The following is an 18,103-nucleotide window of genomic DNA, read 5'->3' on the forward strand; positions in this document are numbered from 1 at the left end:
ATGATGGAGCTCTGAAATTGAAACATTATACAGGCACTTTTTAAGTAGAATCCAGTGGCGTGCTTGCCTCTTAAGCAGGATTTTTGATTCTCATAGAAGGTTTGAGTTTTAGTTCGAAGGCCTTGTGTATTCTGATAGTAGATATGCAAAGCTTGAGCCATGGTGAACCTTGGTTTCTTCTTCGTTAATTTCTTCATTCTCTTTCTTCTTCTCTTCTAAGACTTTGAAGAGAATCAGAAGCTTAAAGCTTACTAAGGAAATCAAAGGATTTTACATGAACAATAGGGGATGAGTCATCCTTAAGCATGAAGATCATTCCATTCTTGGTCCAAACATATTTAAAGATTTTGGACTTAGCTGCAGATCTTGCTTCTTTATACAGAATTTTATTCGCTAAGGTTAGATGCTCATTGACGAAGAAACAATCAGACAGACCAGGTATACTCATTTTTGAAGAACCATTATCCCTGCTCATTCGTCTGTGTTTCGATAGTGCCAGAAAATCCTCCTTTACTTTTCTCCTACGGAACTCCACTATAATACTCTTAGTTTTGGTTGGGTCGGAATGTTTGGGTTTGATACGATGTACATGTTCAATTTTATCAGACTTTAAATCGATGCTAATGTAATCGCCAATTTTCTTTACAACTTCTATTAAATTCTCATTGGACTTTTCTGGTATTCCCTGAATTTCTATATTCTTTGAACGTGCAGATTGTTCAACATCATTTATTCTAGATTCAAGGGAAGTGACATTAGCCTTAAGATCTGCATTTTGTCCGAGAACTTTACCTGTTGCTCGCATCCATTCGTCAATCCGATTCAGTTTAACTTCAAAATCAGATACCTTGTCAGAGCAAAACGTGACAGAGTTCGAAAAAAGCAATTGCTGCTCCTTAATTGCTTTGAGTTCAGTATGGATACCGTCCAATGCCGTCATCAAATCGCCACAGCCAGAGTTCTCTCTTGCAGCCGCAAAAGATCGCGTAGTCGGTTTATTAGTTTATTAGCGATGCCAACGCACAGACAGTGGAAAAACGATCACATGAGGCGGCACATTTTATACCGGCTTTCTTCTGTTAACAATATCGACACAAATCGCACAACTTTTACTCATTATTAGTAACTGATAGGACACCCCGAAAATTTGTCAAGTTAGGAACTTTAGTGAAGTATTTTTCTCACTATTCGCGGGTATGAAAATCAAAATTTTCCATCCACTTTATACCGTATAAACTCGGAAAATTCGACGAGGTCTCGGCCAACACCGGTATTTTCTACCACATACAATTAACGTAGGTATGTATTTTGTTTTCTCGAACTCACATAAATTTGTATTAGTTGAGTAAACTCATTTCTATTCCATTCTATTATATGTTGAGTAATTGCTGACTGTAATAGCCTCTGGCACATGACCAACTGTGTAGCCGAACAATAAGAATACGACATTCCTCATCCATGATACAAGTTTCTACTTTTTTCAGACACCTTCACCAAACTCTACACGTGCTTTGGAAAAAGTTTTGGTTTATGCAAGATGTGGTTAGGAAACAAGTTCATCGTAATAATAAGTGAACCCGATTATTTGGAAAAACTTATTTCGAACAAAGATTGTTGGGAAAAGGATACCATATATGACGTACTCAAACCGTACGTCGGTGAGGGTCTGATCACTGCTTCAGGTGAGTTTTTAAAATAAATTCTAAAAACAAAATGTCAAGAGACGTGTGTGGGTGAACTAACTATGCCAAATCAGAAAAATGTTCAATAAAGACAATTTTTATGGAACACTTAACTTCGTTAACTTTACCCATCATGTAAAGTTCACTTGAATATTCTTCTACGTAAAAATCTTCACCGATATTTCGGAACAAAAAATTCCAAAAATAAGTCATATAAAGGAATATTGAATTTCATATTTCTCATTTAATAATTTGAAATTTGTAACCCATCTCAAAAAAGGAACGGTCACCAAATAAATTCTTTCGAAACCCACCCTGAAATTTATATTTTCGGCAACTCTTTACTAATTGGTCTATAGTCTCTTCTGTGCCACACTCACATCTCGGACTATCAACAGCATTTCCTTTAAATAGCAAGCTATCACACCAACCACCGCGAAGTCGATTGAGCGTACACCAAATCTAGGGACTCATTTTGAAGAATCAACAGTCAAGCCTTCATTGAAGAGATTATACGAATTCCATTCTGTTCGCAAAATTATTGGATAAAGGCATTGCAACGAAGGGTTGAGCAATTTACTATGTAGAAGAATAAGAGAACTAAAACATAGTTCAATTGTCTGATTAGTTAATCATGCATAAAATTGAAAGCTATGATAATGTAACGTCATTACCCCGTGAATAAGCCCCTGCCGCCTTTTTTTTTGGTGTAACAGGGGGAAAATCTGCAAGACAGACGAACACACCCTCTCCTGAGGGGGAACAGTGTGGGGATTCTCACGCTCTTGAGCTCTTGAGACCCACTAAAAACCCTTAACTGCTTCTTCATAGGTTCCGGGCATTTTGCCTATTTAACCAGTTGACTCTTATGGTTTCTGGACTCTCACACGATCATAGTCGTGTTGATAGTTGTATGCTGCCGATAGCTTTTATAGGTTAAGCTCTCCTTTGGTTACTTAAAATCCTCAACTGATCTCTCGGTCTCCGGTGGTAGGTTCTTGACCTTCTAGATTCTTCCGTTGGATCGTAGTCGACTAATCTTCGTAGTTCCTCATTTGGATGTTGTTTGGCTTTGTCGAATATCCTTTCCGCCTTTCTCTTCATGAATTCTGCAACTGGTTCCCATTTCAAGTCCTTGTAGATTTGTTTATTCCTAACAAACCAGGGTACATCCATCGCCATTCTAAGGAGTTTATTCTCAGTGGCATGTATGTGTGTATGCGCGGCGGGCTTTAGGGGAGTAAGTGTTCTCAATAGAGCGAGTGAACAGTATATCCTATTCATTGGGAGTCTTTAGACGTTCAACCCTTCATCTATATCAAATTTCTCATCGATTGTTTCACGTCGATTGAGGGAAGGAAATTCTATACTGCTGAATTCCAAAAAAGTCACCAATTTTTGATGAATTTGCAATACAAAATATCGGTATGTCTCACAGATCTCTCAGATGCTTGCAGCAGAATAGTACATATTCGAAATAAGATCTCTCATAGAAAATATTTAAATCAACGTCAGCAATAATCCAGGTAGTTTCCAGATTCGCCATTCACAAGAACCATCACGATTCTCTTCCTCTAACATGGTGCAAGAATTTTTGTTTCTAAAGAAAAAAAAACAATTTCAGCCGAAAAATGGAAGAAGAATAGAAAACTGCTGAATCCCACCTTCAAGCAGAAGATCTTGAATGGTTTCGTTCCAGTGTTCTGCAAATATTCTACTATTTTAGTGGATATTCTAGAAAAAGGCGAAGAGAATTCTAATTTCAATATTAACCAGAAGTTCATGGCTTCTACTCTAGATACAACATGTGGTAAGATTTTAATCGAACATTTCATAATTTATCTATCGACTAATTACCGAATAAGCTTCAGATTGCCTGAAATTGAAGAATTTAAAAGAGTCATATTTATCGAAAGCAGAATATACATTATTCCTTAGGAATAAAAATGAAGGCGAGAAGTACTAGGCTAACTCCTACTAACAGTTGAAAAGCTTAAGATGGGATTATCTCGTGTGTCAGATCAATAAAAGGGATGATACGCTGAATCACGAGCAGTACCTACACCAAAAATAAGAATTGTATACAGGGTGTCCCACGTTTATAAGCAAGTTATAGAGGACTAAACATAATTTTGTACTTACAATTTGTATGTTGGGGTTTCCGACTGATAACGTTTTCCCCAAAATATTTTCAGGCCTCTGCATCTTCCGGTTATACCGAAAACAGGCTACTTCTTTCTTATTTCAAATGGCACACCTGTATATCTCTGCATCGTTAGATGTGCCATATTTCAGTTGAAAAATCAACGGGAGATTCCACTTGTTTAATATTTCTGCTATAAAAGTTCTTTAGGAAGAATTTTCAACTTTTTCGATGCTGCCATTTTGTAACATTGTTTACTTTTTGGACGAAAAATGTGGTGTTTATGAGAGGATCATCAAGTTGGAAGATTTATCACAGGATCGACAAAGCCACCCGTTGATGCCAATATTTTCCCGCATTATATAATCCTCTAAGGAAATATTGAGACACTTGATATGAAAATTATTTTTACATAACTTGCAAGAAATTGGATCGTCGCAAACGATCAATCTTGTTTGAACACAGAGAGCAGCTGATACCACGTATTCTCGACATGACGACTTATTCAACAATATGTTAGAGAATATAAGATCCAGCAACCTACCGTTGCAGTTCAACCTGGTATTTATCTGTTTGAGGTCCAGCACCTGTGAGAAATCTCTCAAAGCCATACTTCTATCATCATCAATAGAATCATCTATATACATTGAAGTTTCCAACAATGAGCAAATTTTTATTCAATTTTCTCACCCTGGACGCTCCTTACCTTTGCTAGGGCGCCAGTGAATCCCCACGTCTCTCACAGAATCTCCAAAGAATTAGAGAGCCCTGGTAGACTTGGATGATCAGTGGAGAAGGGTAGCAGTGAAAACTAGGGTGGTAGCGTCTTCTTGGTCTCTGCCTTCTGACGGTTTTTAATCGTTTTCTGACGAAAATTTAGCTCTAACTGATTTAAGGAACTGTCTCTCACTGGCAAAAATAACTAGCAACAAAATAAACGTTCAGTTCTTTATTCCCACTGGATTAAATTATTATATTCTCCAGGAAAATACGGTTGAAATAGACGGTAAATACGGTTAACTTTTGAAATCCTGGCAAGTCAATCCCTCTGCCGGCGGAAATCGGTACGGTGGCTGGTCTCAGTCCAATTGCAGTGCACCTTATCTCTCGCCCTCTCTCTCTCTCTCTCTCTCTCTCTCTCTCTCGCTCTCTCTCCTTCTCTCTGTGACCCTCAAAATGGCTGCCAGTCAGACAGCAGGTCGGAAGAAGCTGTCAACCTGTAACTTGATCTGTCGGAAGTCGGCAATATATTAACAAAATAAGCACCAAAAATACGGTAGGAACCCCAAGTCCTCCTGGGACCCAACGGCGGTCAAACGGTCGCGGAAGCCGGCACTCTACACAGCCTACAATAACTAGATCAAGTTTAAATGGTAGGTAGGTATTTTCAGCCAGGCTCTCGACCTTCAGCGCCGGGCGTCGAAGAAGTACCCCTCTCCGCAGTCTCCGCGGAAAACGGTCCCCACTATTGGTAACTCATTTCCCCATTGGATATACTGAAATTGTTCGTTCAATCAGCTGGCTCGGAAAGAGACGGAAACAACTGAAGAGAAGGAAGAACAGAACAAGTTGAAAGACCTTTTTCGAGTCAGAAATTGTACGGTACCGAAAGAATTCAAAAATATATGAATTCTGAAAACAGAAGACATATACAGTTTTCGCTACAAATATGGGACTGGTCGGTGAAAAACAATGACATAATGTCAATCGGTAAAGCCCCCCTATGATAATATAACGGTTCTCCCAAAATATTTCGATTGTCAGATCCTATTATGAAAGTATCGGTGAAGAAGGTAAGTACGAGGAGAATGCTCGACAGAGTACAAAGGCTTGCCTGTGTGTGCATCACAGGAGCCATGAGGACGTGTCCAACTAGGGCGCTTGAGATCATCACAGACCTCACACCTCTACATCTAGTGATTGATAGGGTAGCTCATGAGGCCATCCTCAGATTATCTAAGGAAGGAACAGGTAACGAGAGAATCAAGAGTCAGAGAGTTTGGTCCTCCCTGAACGACTACATCTCATCTGCAAACCTTCCTAGTGACTTAATGATCAAGAAAGTAAGCATTGAGAAAAATTTCAGTACAATGCTAAATAAAAGAAGAGATTGGGAACGGGAGTACACCGCCTACAATCTTAAAGAAAATACATTAAAATGGTATACAGATGGTTCTAAAACCGCTACAGGAGCTGGCGCTGGGATTTATGGGCCAAGTACCAAGTGTGCACTATCGTTAGGCTCCTGTACAAGCGTCCTTCAAACGGAAATACTGGCAATCGAAAGATGCCTAGATGTAAATCTAGAAAGAAACTATCAGAAGTGTGATATAGCTATTCATACAGATAGTCAAGCTGCCGTAAAGGCACTGAGCTCCTATGTCATCGATTCAAAGCTGATTTGGGAGTGCCGGAATAAACTCAATGATGTAGGCAAGAAGAATAAGGTCTCTTTAATCTGGGTTCCCGGTCACTCGGGAATCGTAGGAAACGAGAAGGCCAATAAACTTGCCAGGGAGAGCGCACAAACGCCACTCACTGGCCCAGAACCCTTCTGTGGTATAGGAAAATGCACCTACAAGAAGGAGTTTATGGAGAAGGAGAAAGCCGAAAGGGAAAAACTCTGGCGGAATCTCCCAGGAATGGATCACTCCAAAAAGTTCCTTCGGAACTTTGAAACTGCTAGATCCAAAAAATATCTGGATCTCAGTAAGAACCAACTACACCTACTCACTGGCTTTCTCACAGGACATTGTCGCCTAAAGAAGCATCTGTTGAGAATGGGTTTGTCGGACACAGACGAGTGTAGATTCTGTGGGGAGGAGGAGGAAACTCCTATTCACCTGGTTACGGAATGCTTTGCCATTGTAAGCCAAAGAAAAGAGTGCTTTGGACGAGAAACTTGTAGGAGTGGGGAATTATCCTCGTTGAAGCCGTCCCAGATATTGGATTTCATCAGATCTCTGGATCTGGAAGGCGAGCTGTAAAGGGCGCGATGAAAACAGCTCTGTTAGGGGGCACAATAGACCTTAAGGTCGCAGTGAACTGTAACCCCTTCTCACTATATACTATATATACTATCGGTGAAGAAATTTCTTTTTGTGGCGGGGCAAAAATCTGCCTCGTCACAGAAGCTTCGATGTAAAATAGATATTTGTTTTTTTTGTTAGTGATCTCCTTAGTTTTTGCTGAATAATTTCTTTTGAATGGTGCTGTATATGAAGTTCGTTAACCCTGCGTTAGTCGCGCCCTCTTTTAGATCGTATTCACTCGCGTGGTCTACAAGTGTAGACCATATTATTTATTTTAACTTTAAATATTACGTTGATATATTTCAAAGATTATCTATGATGATATCGTTTATTTGACCACTTGTTATTCATATAAATGAAACTTTGTGATAAAATAATGCTTCTCTTTGAGAGGAAATCGAAAAAACTTCAATGTCTCAGATTTCAACATTTTTTCGTTCGAATAGGTATGGTCTACAATCGTAGACCACGCGAGTAATGTAGGGTTAATTTGGTGTGGAAATGTTTATGTTTTGTGGTGTATATGAGGACATACCATTCAATAATTATTTGTGTTGTCGAGATGCGACCGATAAACGATAGGCGGTGATCTCATTGTTGTTTCTTCTTCATATGGATTTAATTTTTTGTTTGGGTGGTGTTGTTTTGTTGGAGAGCTCGAGTCTCTGTTACGTTTTCTCTTATGGCGGACGTTTTTCCACTCGCCGTTGTCCTTTATTTCCATTTCGGTGTATTCTCCGTCACTTGAAGAATTCATCATAAATTTCCAATTATTTTCAGCGCACTTGCTCGTGATAAGAATATTTCGTATGCAGTGGAACGCTCGATGTGACCGTTCAGTTCGATTATTTAATCTCGAATAAATAATTCTCATTTATAGGAAATCGACAAATGTGTGAGCATAAACGAATGTACTTACAGATGTTAATTCTGATCAGTGGGTCCTACTTGTGGTTGTTATTCGTTTGAAGAAATTGCAATATTTTATTAATTTATTTAATACCGAAAATATTCAGCATAAATAGGATAGAACCGCAAACACGTGTTTGCAGCTGCTGTGTAGGATATGCACAGAATGAATAAATCACTGGAAGTGCTGGAGATACTTTCACAAGATAGAAGAGTTAGTGAACAAAAATAAAATTTATTGCACTGCACTATCTAATTTTATGTGAGCTTCGCCTATTCTGTATGAATCTCATAGGCGAATGATGTGGTGAGAACGGGGTCAATAGTATAATGGCCCAACAACCCTTTTCGATAGTGACTCAGTATGCTTCCTAGGAATAATTTGATTCAAATCATTATTTCCTAGGCAATGTCCCAATAGTTATGAATCACTCCGTATATTGATATTTTAAAAGACTATGTTTATTCGTTACATTAATGTATTATATCAGGTGTCTCTTCGAATGAGTTCCCTATATTTCGCCACTTCATACAAACGCTTCATAACCTGAAATAATTTTGAATTAACTTGATGGCACCTAATATGAGTAATACGGTTCATAAATAACAAATTACTAATAATTAAAATTAATTGAATAGAGCTGAACCCACCAGAATTCCGTTCTTTAAATAGAGGGATTTATATAATAGAGGTACATACTTCGAATTTCAAAATTCTAGGATTTTTCATCATATTATAACATTAACTCCAGAATAAATCGATGAAGAACATTCGTCTGAAAGTACAAATATCTCCGGAGTTTTTCGGAAATTAAGTGATATAATAATCGAAATCCCATCAAAATTCGAGGCGAAATTCAAAAATTTCATATTGCTATTTGAAGAAATTACCTTCGTTACTGCTAGTGACAGAAACTTGAAAATATTTCAGATTTTCTCGTAAACACGCTGTCACACTGAGAATGATTCATGAAAATGTCTTTTGTAGTTCACAGTAAATTTTGGTTGGAGTTGAGAAGAACCACTCTGCCAATTTCTTCCTTCTCTATCAGGATAAGAGTTTTGTTACTCTGATGAAATCAACTAAGAATTGAGCCATAGTTGGGATCAACTCTTTCCTGTCATACTGGTCTTTTCGTTGATACCTTGAAATTTTTGTGGGTAGCTGTTTCTAACATTTTTTAATATTAGAAATTAATTCAGATGCAAACCACACTCTGATATGAATATCAAGAAGTGTTACGATCTGAATTGAATTAGCCAATTTGCCATCGTCAGGGCCCCAAATGGAGTACGCTCCACCGAAGAAAAGCAGATGCTGACCATGATTTCGGTCTCATTTTACCTCGTCCGAGCAACATAGCAAAGCTCACAATGATTCGGCAACAATCGAATGCAACAAAGCAAATGTCATTCGACCAATTCTAGCCCCACTACAGTCTTGCATCTCAGAATTCTTACTTGTATTTCAGAATTCCGACTTGTAACTCAGAATTCCGACTTGCAAGTCGGAATTCCGACTTGTATCTCAGAATTCCGACTTGTTTCTCAGAATTCCGACTTGTAGCTCAGAATTCTTACTTGCAATTAGGAATTCCCACCTGTATCTCAGAATTCTGACTTAGCAAGTCGGAATTATAAATTGGGATTTTTTTTGTGTGGCCCTTCAGCGCTTTCGTAAGTATGTCATTAGATATGAATTTCATTTCATAGTTTGAATAAACAGTTGAAGTCTACCTCAAAAAGTAGATTGTACAAAGTTGGTTAATTTCGCCATATGCATTAATAGTAATTAATTGAATTTGTGAATTTATCTTTCAATTCTTTAGAGGCAGTTATGGGAGTGCGTGTAGATGCTCAAATTTCTTCCAACACTTTTGGAGACTGGCTAGACAGGTAAATATGATTTCAGATATAAATGAAAAAATTCTGTTGGACAGTTGAAGAATTATATCACTATCTCATCTCAGCAACAACCTTGACATTTTTCGAACGAACAATCGTGCGATTTTGACACCGAGTCTCTTAAACTCATGTTTTTATCAAGAATATATTCGCGCAATTCACCAATTCGTCGAGAAGATGATGACGTTATTGGAGGCTTATGTGAAGCTCACAGACAGAACTGTGGTCGTTAGCAGTGGCGTAGAATTTGAACGTAATCAAATCTTTTTGCAGATCCTTATTCCAAATTCGCTTGATGAAATTCGAAATGAAATATTTTTCAGGTTTACAATCGAAGAAAATGCCAGGCTTTGAATATGTTTTTCTGTATTTGGAGTTATTAGAGTAAAATATCCCAATATGCTACTCACAGACACCAAAGCATAAATCTAAAACATATAAATTCAAAATTCCAAGTTCACTGAAACACATCTTCAATTTCGATTTTGAGTGATAATGAAGGTACATATTTTTTCACTCGGAGTATCAAAATTGACGAAATGAATCGAAGAAAACTCCCTTTCTCTCATCCTACGACACTGACCTATAAGGAAATAGGAAATGGGAAAACTAAACACCCAAACCATAGCGAGGTAGGCCCAACTCGTGCTGTCCGACCGTGTATGTATCTAGCAGCGACGTAATACGATAGTACAGTTTAACTTGGTGATAACTGCGTGCGTTGTAGGTACTATATAGTATAATAACTTGAAGCGTTCGCTAGGCTGATGCGGCTTGCAGGACCAGCGTGACCAGGAAAGGAACTTCGAAATAAAATAATTTCGGGCGAACGAGGCGTCATGTTGATCGAAATAAGTTGTACTACGTTATGCGAGGGAATTAATCGACATTAGAATATCAAAATTGATCCTTGAGAATAAGTGTTTAAAAATAATAAGTTATTATAATTTTTTATTGCTCGATTATTTTTGCATACTCTGACGAGCAATCATTGGGATGCATTTTCATCCTCTACAATCTCACAAAGAAAAAATATAAAAGTCCCAGGAATATCCACTTTAATTTTTTAGAAACTGTTCATTAAAAACCTATATATCCTACTAAGTAGGGGCCCTAAATTTGTCTTGCGCTTGAGGCGCCTGATGTTGAGCGTCCTGAGTAAGTTCTCGGAATCAGCCGGATCGTAACAATTGCTACGTCACACAATCGTGCATTGGTATACTTCATTCAATTTTATTTTAGCAGTCGGTTGGCCATGGAAATTTGACACATTTCACTCTGTATAGTACGAAAATGTGCGGTTATGAAGCTTGTCAAAACATTTTTGGGTTTTAAATCAACGCTATGTTGCCCGTTCTACGTAAAAGTTTCTGTTATTACGCATTTTATCACAATGTCGAATCTCTTCGGAAAATATGTGACGAACATAATTGAAGTTTATACAAAATGTTTGAAGACATATCAAATCCAGTTATTTGCATGGAAAATACAAGAGATCAGTATAATATCATAATATGCACTAGCTTGAGGAGAGTTAATGTTCGATATCTTCTTTGGCTTATATCATTTGTAGATTTCAAAAATATTAACCCGAAGATGAAATGCATATGATGCAGTGGTTGGGAATGGGTATCTCCCGAAGGAATTAACAGATAATTACAAGAATGTTAAATTCTTCAACAAAAATCATCTTGCATCAATATAAGTAAAAGAATAAGGAAGTTTCAAGTTAAGGTGCAACTTTACCGTTGAACAAAAATTTCACATGAATAAACAAGTAACAGGGCAACTTGCGCGTATTTGTGGCTATTCATCTTAATACATTGATGTAATAATAATAATTAGGTATTTATTAGTACCTTAAGACATTTACATTATATAGGACAAGTCAAATGAAAAATAGAAAAATCCATTTGAGGGAACTTATTCTCCGATGACATTTATCGAAAATCCTATAGTAAACTTTTCGCATTAATTCACTCAAACATAAAATTTTCAAATGCCACCACTTTTTTGGGTCTCCCAATAGAAGGAAATTCTTTGTCATCCTCTTCATTCACAATCTTTCTTATTGTGAAAATATTCAGCTGAAATATAAGTCGTTTAGATTCACATGAAACATTATATAAATTCTCTTACATTGAATATGTTCGCTACCGTCTGACGTATTGTGGATTTTAGAATATCAGGGTATAACTATTTGAATGAGCGGACCTGAATTCTAAATAGCACTTCCTGAAACCCTGTCTCTTTTTTCAATCACTTTCGACATTTTCGAATTTTCGTAATAAAAGTTGATATTAGTTGTGGCAACGGCGTTATGACATTAACGACATTTCATGAGTGCCAACCTTACTCCGTTCTAGTTACAAAAACTTGAGAAAATTATTTCATGGCCAACCGACTGCTAAAATAAATTTGAATGAAGTATATGTACACATATAATGAAATGAGGCGCTGCCGTGCAATCAATTCAAATAATTCAATTCTCACCCACTGAATTGTGTTCATCTTAGTCTTTCCTCACATAATCCAACAAGGGTAGTAACTGAAATAACTGGTCATACGTTCATCTCCAAAGTCGACTATGTTCTTACCAATGCTAACCAATCTGATTATGATGTGGAAATTTTTGAACCTTGGTTTCTATTGGTGACCACCGAGCTAAATTGTTGCACTTTCTTGTTAGATCGAGTATAGATAGTCCAAGTTAATACGAATATTTCAGGAAATGGACAAGAAAGCATCCTGTTCGATCGTGAATTGGGTTGCCTGACTCCGGTTTGTAAGGCGTTTGTTGACCCAGTCGCTCCTGACGTTATGCGGAAGAAAGCGAAACTTTGTCTTCTGTCAATCACGACAATAACATGGTTTATCGTCGGATGGTCCGAAAGTTTTGATTAAAATCAAAATATCTTTTATTATATCGCCGCATTTATAGCACTATTTCATCATCATCTTAGAAATCATCTATATTTAGTGATATTGAGCAACTTTGAGTGAAGTGCCTTGTGTCATCTATATCACCGAAGTTAGAACCACGAAGCCGGTGCAGAAGGAAGGTTAGGCCCTGTTTTCCTTCCCTTCAGAACCCCCTTTCTGCTACCAGACTAGTGGAGAATCTCCAGGTTCCTTCTTAAGCCCGTTGGAGTAAGTAATTGCAGTTTCACCAGTTCAGTTGCTCAATATCCGCAATAATTATCATATGAAATTGGTCGCACACTCTTTGCGGCCAATTACATCCACAACTTTGTTTCTCGCAGAAATTGCGATTTTCGTCCAGTTTATGAAAATGACGATGTCGATAACTGTTTTGAAGCATTTGTTTCTACAATATGTAACAGTTTTGAATTTTGCTGTCCTCTGCTGAAGTAAATCACTTGCAGACAGCAATCGAAGTGATGGATTACTAAAGAGTTAGTTCTGGCTAAACGCGAACTTATGAATATAAACTGGTTACACTCGAATATCAAAAGTCAGATTTCTTTTAATCTATACAAGCAGGCCAAGTTGTCCTATATTTCAATGATCAAAAAATATGCCAAACTCAAGTTTCATAGTGAACTAATCGATAATTCCGACAACAAGAATCAAACACTTTGGTCGATGGTGAATAACTTGACTATGAACGAGGTGGTGGAATCGAGCCTATCTCCCACAATATCGATGGTATCCTACGTGATGGAGCTGGAGGGCGAGCTGTAGATAGCGCAGTCGCTAGAACAGCTCTGATGGGAGGCAGTGGGGGCACAATAGACCTTGAGGTCGCTGTGAAACGTAAACCCCTCCTAAACTATAAACTAAGTGATGATGCTGATGAATTGGAATGGGAGTTCAGCTCCAGTTTCAATATCTGCAAGGATTTTGAAGTTGGTAGGCTCAGATATTAATAATCACTTCGCCCATTGTATCCATCTTTCTGTCAGATCTGGAATATTTTCTGCAATTTTCAAAAGTGCCTTAGTCCTACCTATTTATAAAAAACAGGACACGCACAACATCGCGAACTATCGACCAATTTCCATTCTGAGTATATTTTCTAAGGGCTTCGAGAGAGACGTGCTTAACAGAATAGTAAAGTTCCTTGACAAATTCAATATACTGACTGATTCCCAGCATGGTTTTCGGTCAGGTCGCTCAACTCAGACAGCAGAAGTTGACCTATGCAATTTAATGCAATTTTTTGACCAATCCAAGGCATTCCATAGTCTTTCCTACCATTTCATTATAGAAAAGTGCTATAACCTCGGGTTCCGAGGTGTAGTTTTAGATTGGATTCGTAACTATCTGGAGAGTAAATCTATGTCTGTTAGGGTTGAAGGCTCGCTATCTACTGAGCACGATGTGAATCTGGGAGTACCCCAGGGTTCCGTCCTCGGGCCCCTTCTGTTTCACTTTTTATCAATGATCTTCCTGACGATCTCCGAGTTATTTTCATCAACCTAATAGCTTCTCAAAATATCACGCCCTTAAAGAACCTTTCAATAAGTTTATTCGCTGATGATGCTTCTGTGGCAATTACAGCTTCATCTTTCGAGGAGCAGCAGCGGAGGTTGTGTGAGCTTCTCGTATAGAGCTTTGTGAGTTGGTGTAATAATAATTGCTTTCTTATAAACGTGGAGAAAACTGATTGTTTTTATTTTACGATGCGACAGAGTGTTTTTTTGTCTAGGATAGTTCTAAATTTCTTGGCATTTGTCTGGATAACAACTTGAACTGGTAGAGGCATGTTTAATACTTCTGTGGCAAATTTAATAGTTCTTTTTATGCTCTGAGTAGAGAGAGGCATCTGCCCCCAAGAGAAGCTCTCATAAACATATATTACAGTTTGGTTTATAGCCATTTGTCATATAATATCGTACTGTGGGGAAACTCATCGGATTCTGCTAGGGCTTAATATACCACTCCGTTTTCCTGTAAACTTCTTTCCATAAAAAATGTGATCTTGACATTATCACGTATTTTGATTCTAAATGTTTCAAATATGTTAAAAATAACGGAGAAAATGTAATTAGGCTATCTAGTTTTCATAGTAACAACACTAGAAATGAGGGAACACTTTATATTTCCAAGCACAGAACCACCAAGTTTCAGTCACCAGTCACCAATGTATCAGTGCATCAAAGTTTATAATCAGTTGTCGTATAAAATTCTATCTCTGAACTGTGTGGAGATATCTATTAAAAACTTAATGATACAAAAGTGTTATTATAGAGTAAACGATTACTTTGACGATTGTATCGTTGAATGATTGTATTGTTTTTATCTATTGACTTGTAGTATACATGTAAGATCATGTCACGAAGGATCAATATATATATATTATTATTATTATGTTATACCAACAAAATTTTCCAGAAATGTCCATTTCTGAACCATGTGAGTTTATTGGTATGATATTTTATTCATTGTCCACTTCTCACGGAGGATGACAATTTCGATTCTCTTAATAATGAATCCAACACCTTTTTTGATATCTTGATCGCCAAATTGCTTTCGACACAACAATTGATTCGAAGTCTCTTCTGGTTGAATGTTTTTCTCTTATTAAAAATTGAAAATTAATTGAATATTCTGATCCTCTGTCGCACCATCGGAAGAAATCTCACTCGGTCAACTACAACTAGTTTAAATCAAAAACTCGTTCTCCTTGCAACGCCAGCGCATCTATTGACCAAAATATTAACTATCTATTGGTACATATTTTAGGGGACAAATAATCTGTGGTCTGCAAGCAGCGATCATTTTAATTTTCTATCTACTCTCTATACTGTCAATTAAGCTTGACGTTGCCATAGTTTAATTGAACACAGTTACTCTATAGACCTCGCCACCCAATACGATATCTCTTTCTATATCTTCTTGGTTATTACCAGATGTTTTAATTCACGAAATCACGTTTAACATTTGACAACTTCGACTCAACTCTCTAGTTGAGTAATCTTCTTTCAGAGGGCGAAAACTTATTCAAATGCAAAAAACAATAAACGACTAGTTCACACCAGTATTCCATAGAGGTTTTCTGCTTCTCACAGTTGTTAGGTTATGCTTTGAAATATTTTAAACGACGAAAAGCGAAAAATGTATAAAATTTCAATAATCATTTTGGAAACATAATATTCTCACAAAAAATTTTTTAGGAATTTCATCCATCATCGATTTTTCAAGAGTCAAGTTTTTTCATTACCTAGAAGATTGTATGTATTTCCAAACTTTCAGAATTTCGAGTAGGTAAATATGCAGTATGAAAAATATATTCGAAAACATTTTTACAGGTTGATGGAATTCTGCAGTTTGCGAATCACCAGGTTCATTTATCGTCCAGACTTCATTTTTTATCTGATCCACGGTAAAGCTTTCGCCTATGCGCTGGGGAACCTCACAACCTTCACAAAAACTGTACGTAATAACAGGAGATATTTACTCTGAGCTTCTTTTGAATTTCAAATGGTTTCAGGTATTTGAAAGACAAAAGCAGATATTTAATCAGGAGATGGCCGTGATGCAGGAAGGAACTCACTTAGAAGATGGTAAATATATACCTTGTATTATTCGTAAGAATGGTAATCATCAAAAAATTTATTTCTGATTAAAATTTATGAGCACAAATTTTTGCAATGATGAAACATGTGGTGAAATTTGTTAATTCCAATGCAGATAATAAAGGCCCGCCAAAAGTAACTATCATTCATCTTGGCGAGAACAACCACGGCATCAATATTTCCTGAACGGTGTATAGATCGAATCTGTAAGGACCGTAAGATTAATGGTAGTTTAAACCAAGAATGAGGGTTTAAACTTTGGATAACGATTATTTCTTAAGATCAAACATAGTTAATCTATCAAGGATGGTTTAAACTATCGATTAGTTAAAACCTTCGGGACGGTAGGTTTAAATCATTCAAAAGGGATTAAACCCTATATGTTCAATGAAACTATTTGCTAGCTGTTTCTATGAAGTTTTTTGAAGCTTCTTGTTTTTTTAATTCAAGAAATTGTGTTTAGGTTTGCGTTGACGGTTAGAGAATTATTGAGTTGAATGTTTCAAAATGAACATGGAATTGGAATATGATAGTGATTCGGATTCAGATATTGAAATCTTGCACGAGTTGAATGATTTCAATAGGTATCATGATAGACCATATATTATCCGTGATCGAGAAAATCATTGGGATAAATGGGATGATATCGAATCCATTCGATCTCCAAAACTTCTGCAAGGGCAATTTTGAGTGAGATTGAGAAAAAATAAGCCACCCTACCTCAAGGTGAAAAATCAACATTCAATTGCATATGTGTCTCACTCAATTGTCTCACGTGCAATCCATCTTCTGAATTGCTATGTTCAAAAGCAATTCCTTATTTCCACTTCGAAATTTTCCTTTCGTTAGATACTAAATATAGATATTTTCAGAAACGAAGCACTGAATGCTATGTATCAACTATAGGTTTTACTTCACACCTCAATAATTTAACAATAATAATGCTGATACAAAGATCACAACAGAACACAATAAATAACTAAACTGATCGCTGCAGTCTGACAGAAGCACTGATCCAATGATTAACACAGAAAACTAAGAAATGACAACCAATGAGTCACAATTAGTTCAAATAGCCAACTATTTTGGCAACTGCACAGGATTAGTTAATCTCATCTCATTTTGTACTTGATCTTAACACGACGGTTTAAACCATAGGTTAACTTTAATCGGAGATTTCTTACTCGGAAGTTTAAACTACGATTAATCTTACGGGCCTGAGACAGCCTTGTGATATTGGTGTGACTATATCACATGACTTATGCTGATCGGCCCATATTCAGAATACACTAGCGCATAAAACCGTGTAACTCCAACGGAAGTCACTTCAGCGTTGTTCCATTAGGACCTGCAAAATATTATGTACAACATATATTCGACCTCATCTCGAGTACGCTGGACCTGTCTGAAATTCTTCCCTAGTTCTAGATCAACAACTTTTATTAGAACGTGTTCAACATAGGGTTATCTACGCGCTCCATCATTTACTATTTCATTTAAAATTTTGACAATGTTATAACTGGTAGATCTTGGATGATTTCGTCAGTACGTGGTAGATCTTGAGCCTTATGAAGTTGGCCACCCCTGCTTCATGGCTTCCGACGTCCTTCTATATGAAGGCAGACTGCGACTTTTCGACCTCACCTCTTTCATGCACGGCGAGCGTGGTAATCTGATGGTGACATTTCGGGAGGTGCACAACTCTATCGGTGGTGATCTCAGTGCTCTGTTCAATCTTTAACTTGCTCGGTCATAGGTATAAACTGAAACATGAAGTGTTCCGGTCGAAATGCAAACAGGAGTTTCTGTGTAACCGTGTTCTCGGTGTGTGGAACTCCCTTCCTGATGAGGTGGTTGGTTCTCCGTCGGTCAGCATATTCAAGAACCGAT

General features: G+C 37.3%; 2 protein-coding genes across 2 annotated transcripts in view; one reads left to right on the forward strand and one right to left on the reverse strand.

Annotated features, from left to right (window-relative positions):
- Nucleotides 1–241: 241 nt before the first annotated feature.
- LOC123321059 lies at nt 242–940 on the reverse strand. Its single transcript, XM_044908565.1, has one exon. The coding sequence runs from the start codon at nt 938–940 to the stop codon at nt 242–244; it is 699 nt and encodes a 232-aa protein (XP_044764500.1).
- Nucleotides 941–1,537: 597 nt separating this feature from the next.
- LOC123321060 (cytochrome P450 4C1-like) overlaps nt 1,538–18,103 on the forward strand; it is a 34,055-nt gene continuing 17,489 nt past the window's right edge. Inside the window, exons 1-6 of the mRNA XM_044908566.1 lie at nt 1,538–1,682; nt 3,307–3,492; nt 5,590–5,888; nt 9,598–9,662; nt 15,947–16,070; nt 16,129–16,201. Of these exons, the coding sequence (XP_044764501.1) occupies nt 1,538–1,682; nt 3,307–3,492; nt 5,590–5,888; nt 9,598–9,662; nt 15,947–16,070; nt 16,129–16,201 (892 nt within the window). The remainder of the gene's footprint in view (nt 1,683–3,306; nt 3,493–5,589; nt 5,889–9,597; nt 9,663–15,946; nt 16,071–16,128; nt 16,202–18,103) is intronic.

This window comes from Coccinella septempunctata, chromosome 9, assembly GCF_907165205.1.
Source record: "Coccinella septempunctata chromosome 9, icCocSept1.1, whole genome shotgun sequence".
Classification (NCBI taxonomy): domain Eukaryota; kingdom Metazoa; phylum Arthropoda; class Insecta; order Coleoptera; family Coccinellidae; genus Coccinella; species Coccinella septempunctata.

Bases quoted from the DNA above. Each gene is read 5' to 3' on its own strand.
- LOC123321059 (XM_044908565.1), bottom strand. From the start codon at position 940: ATGACGGCATTGGACGGTATCCATACTGAACTCAAAGCAATTAAGGAG.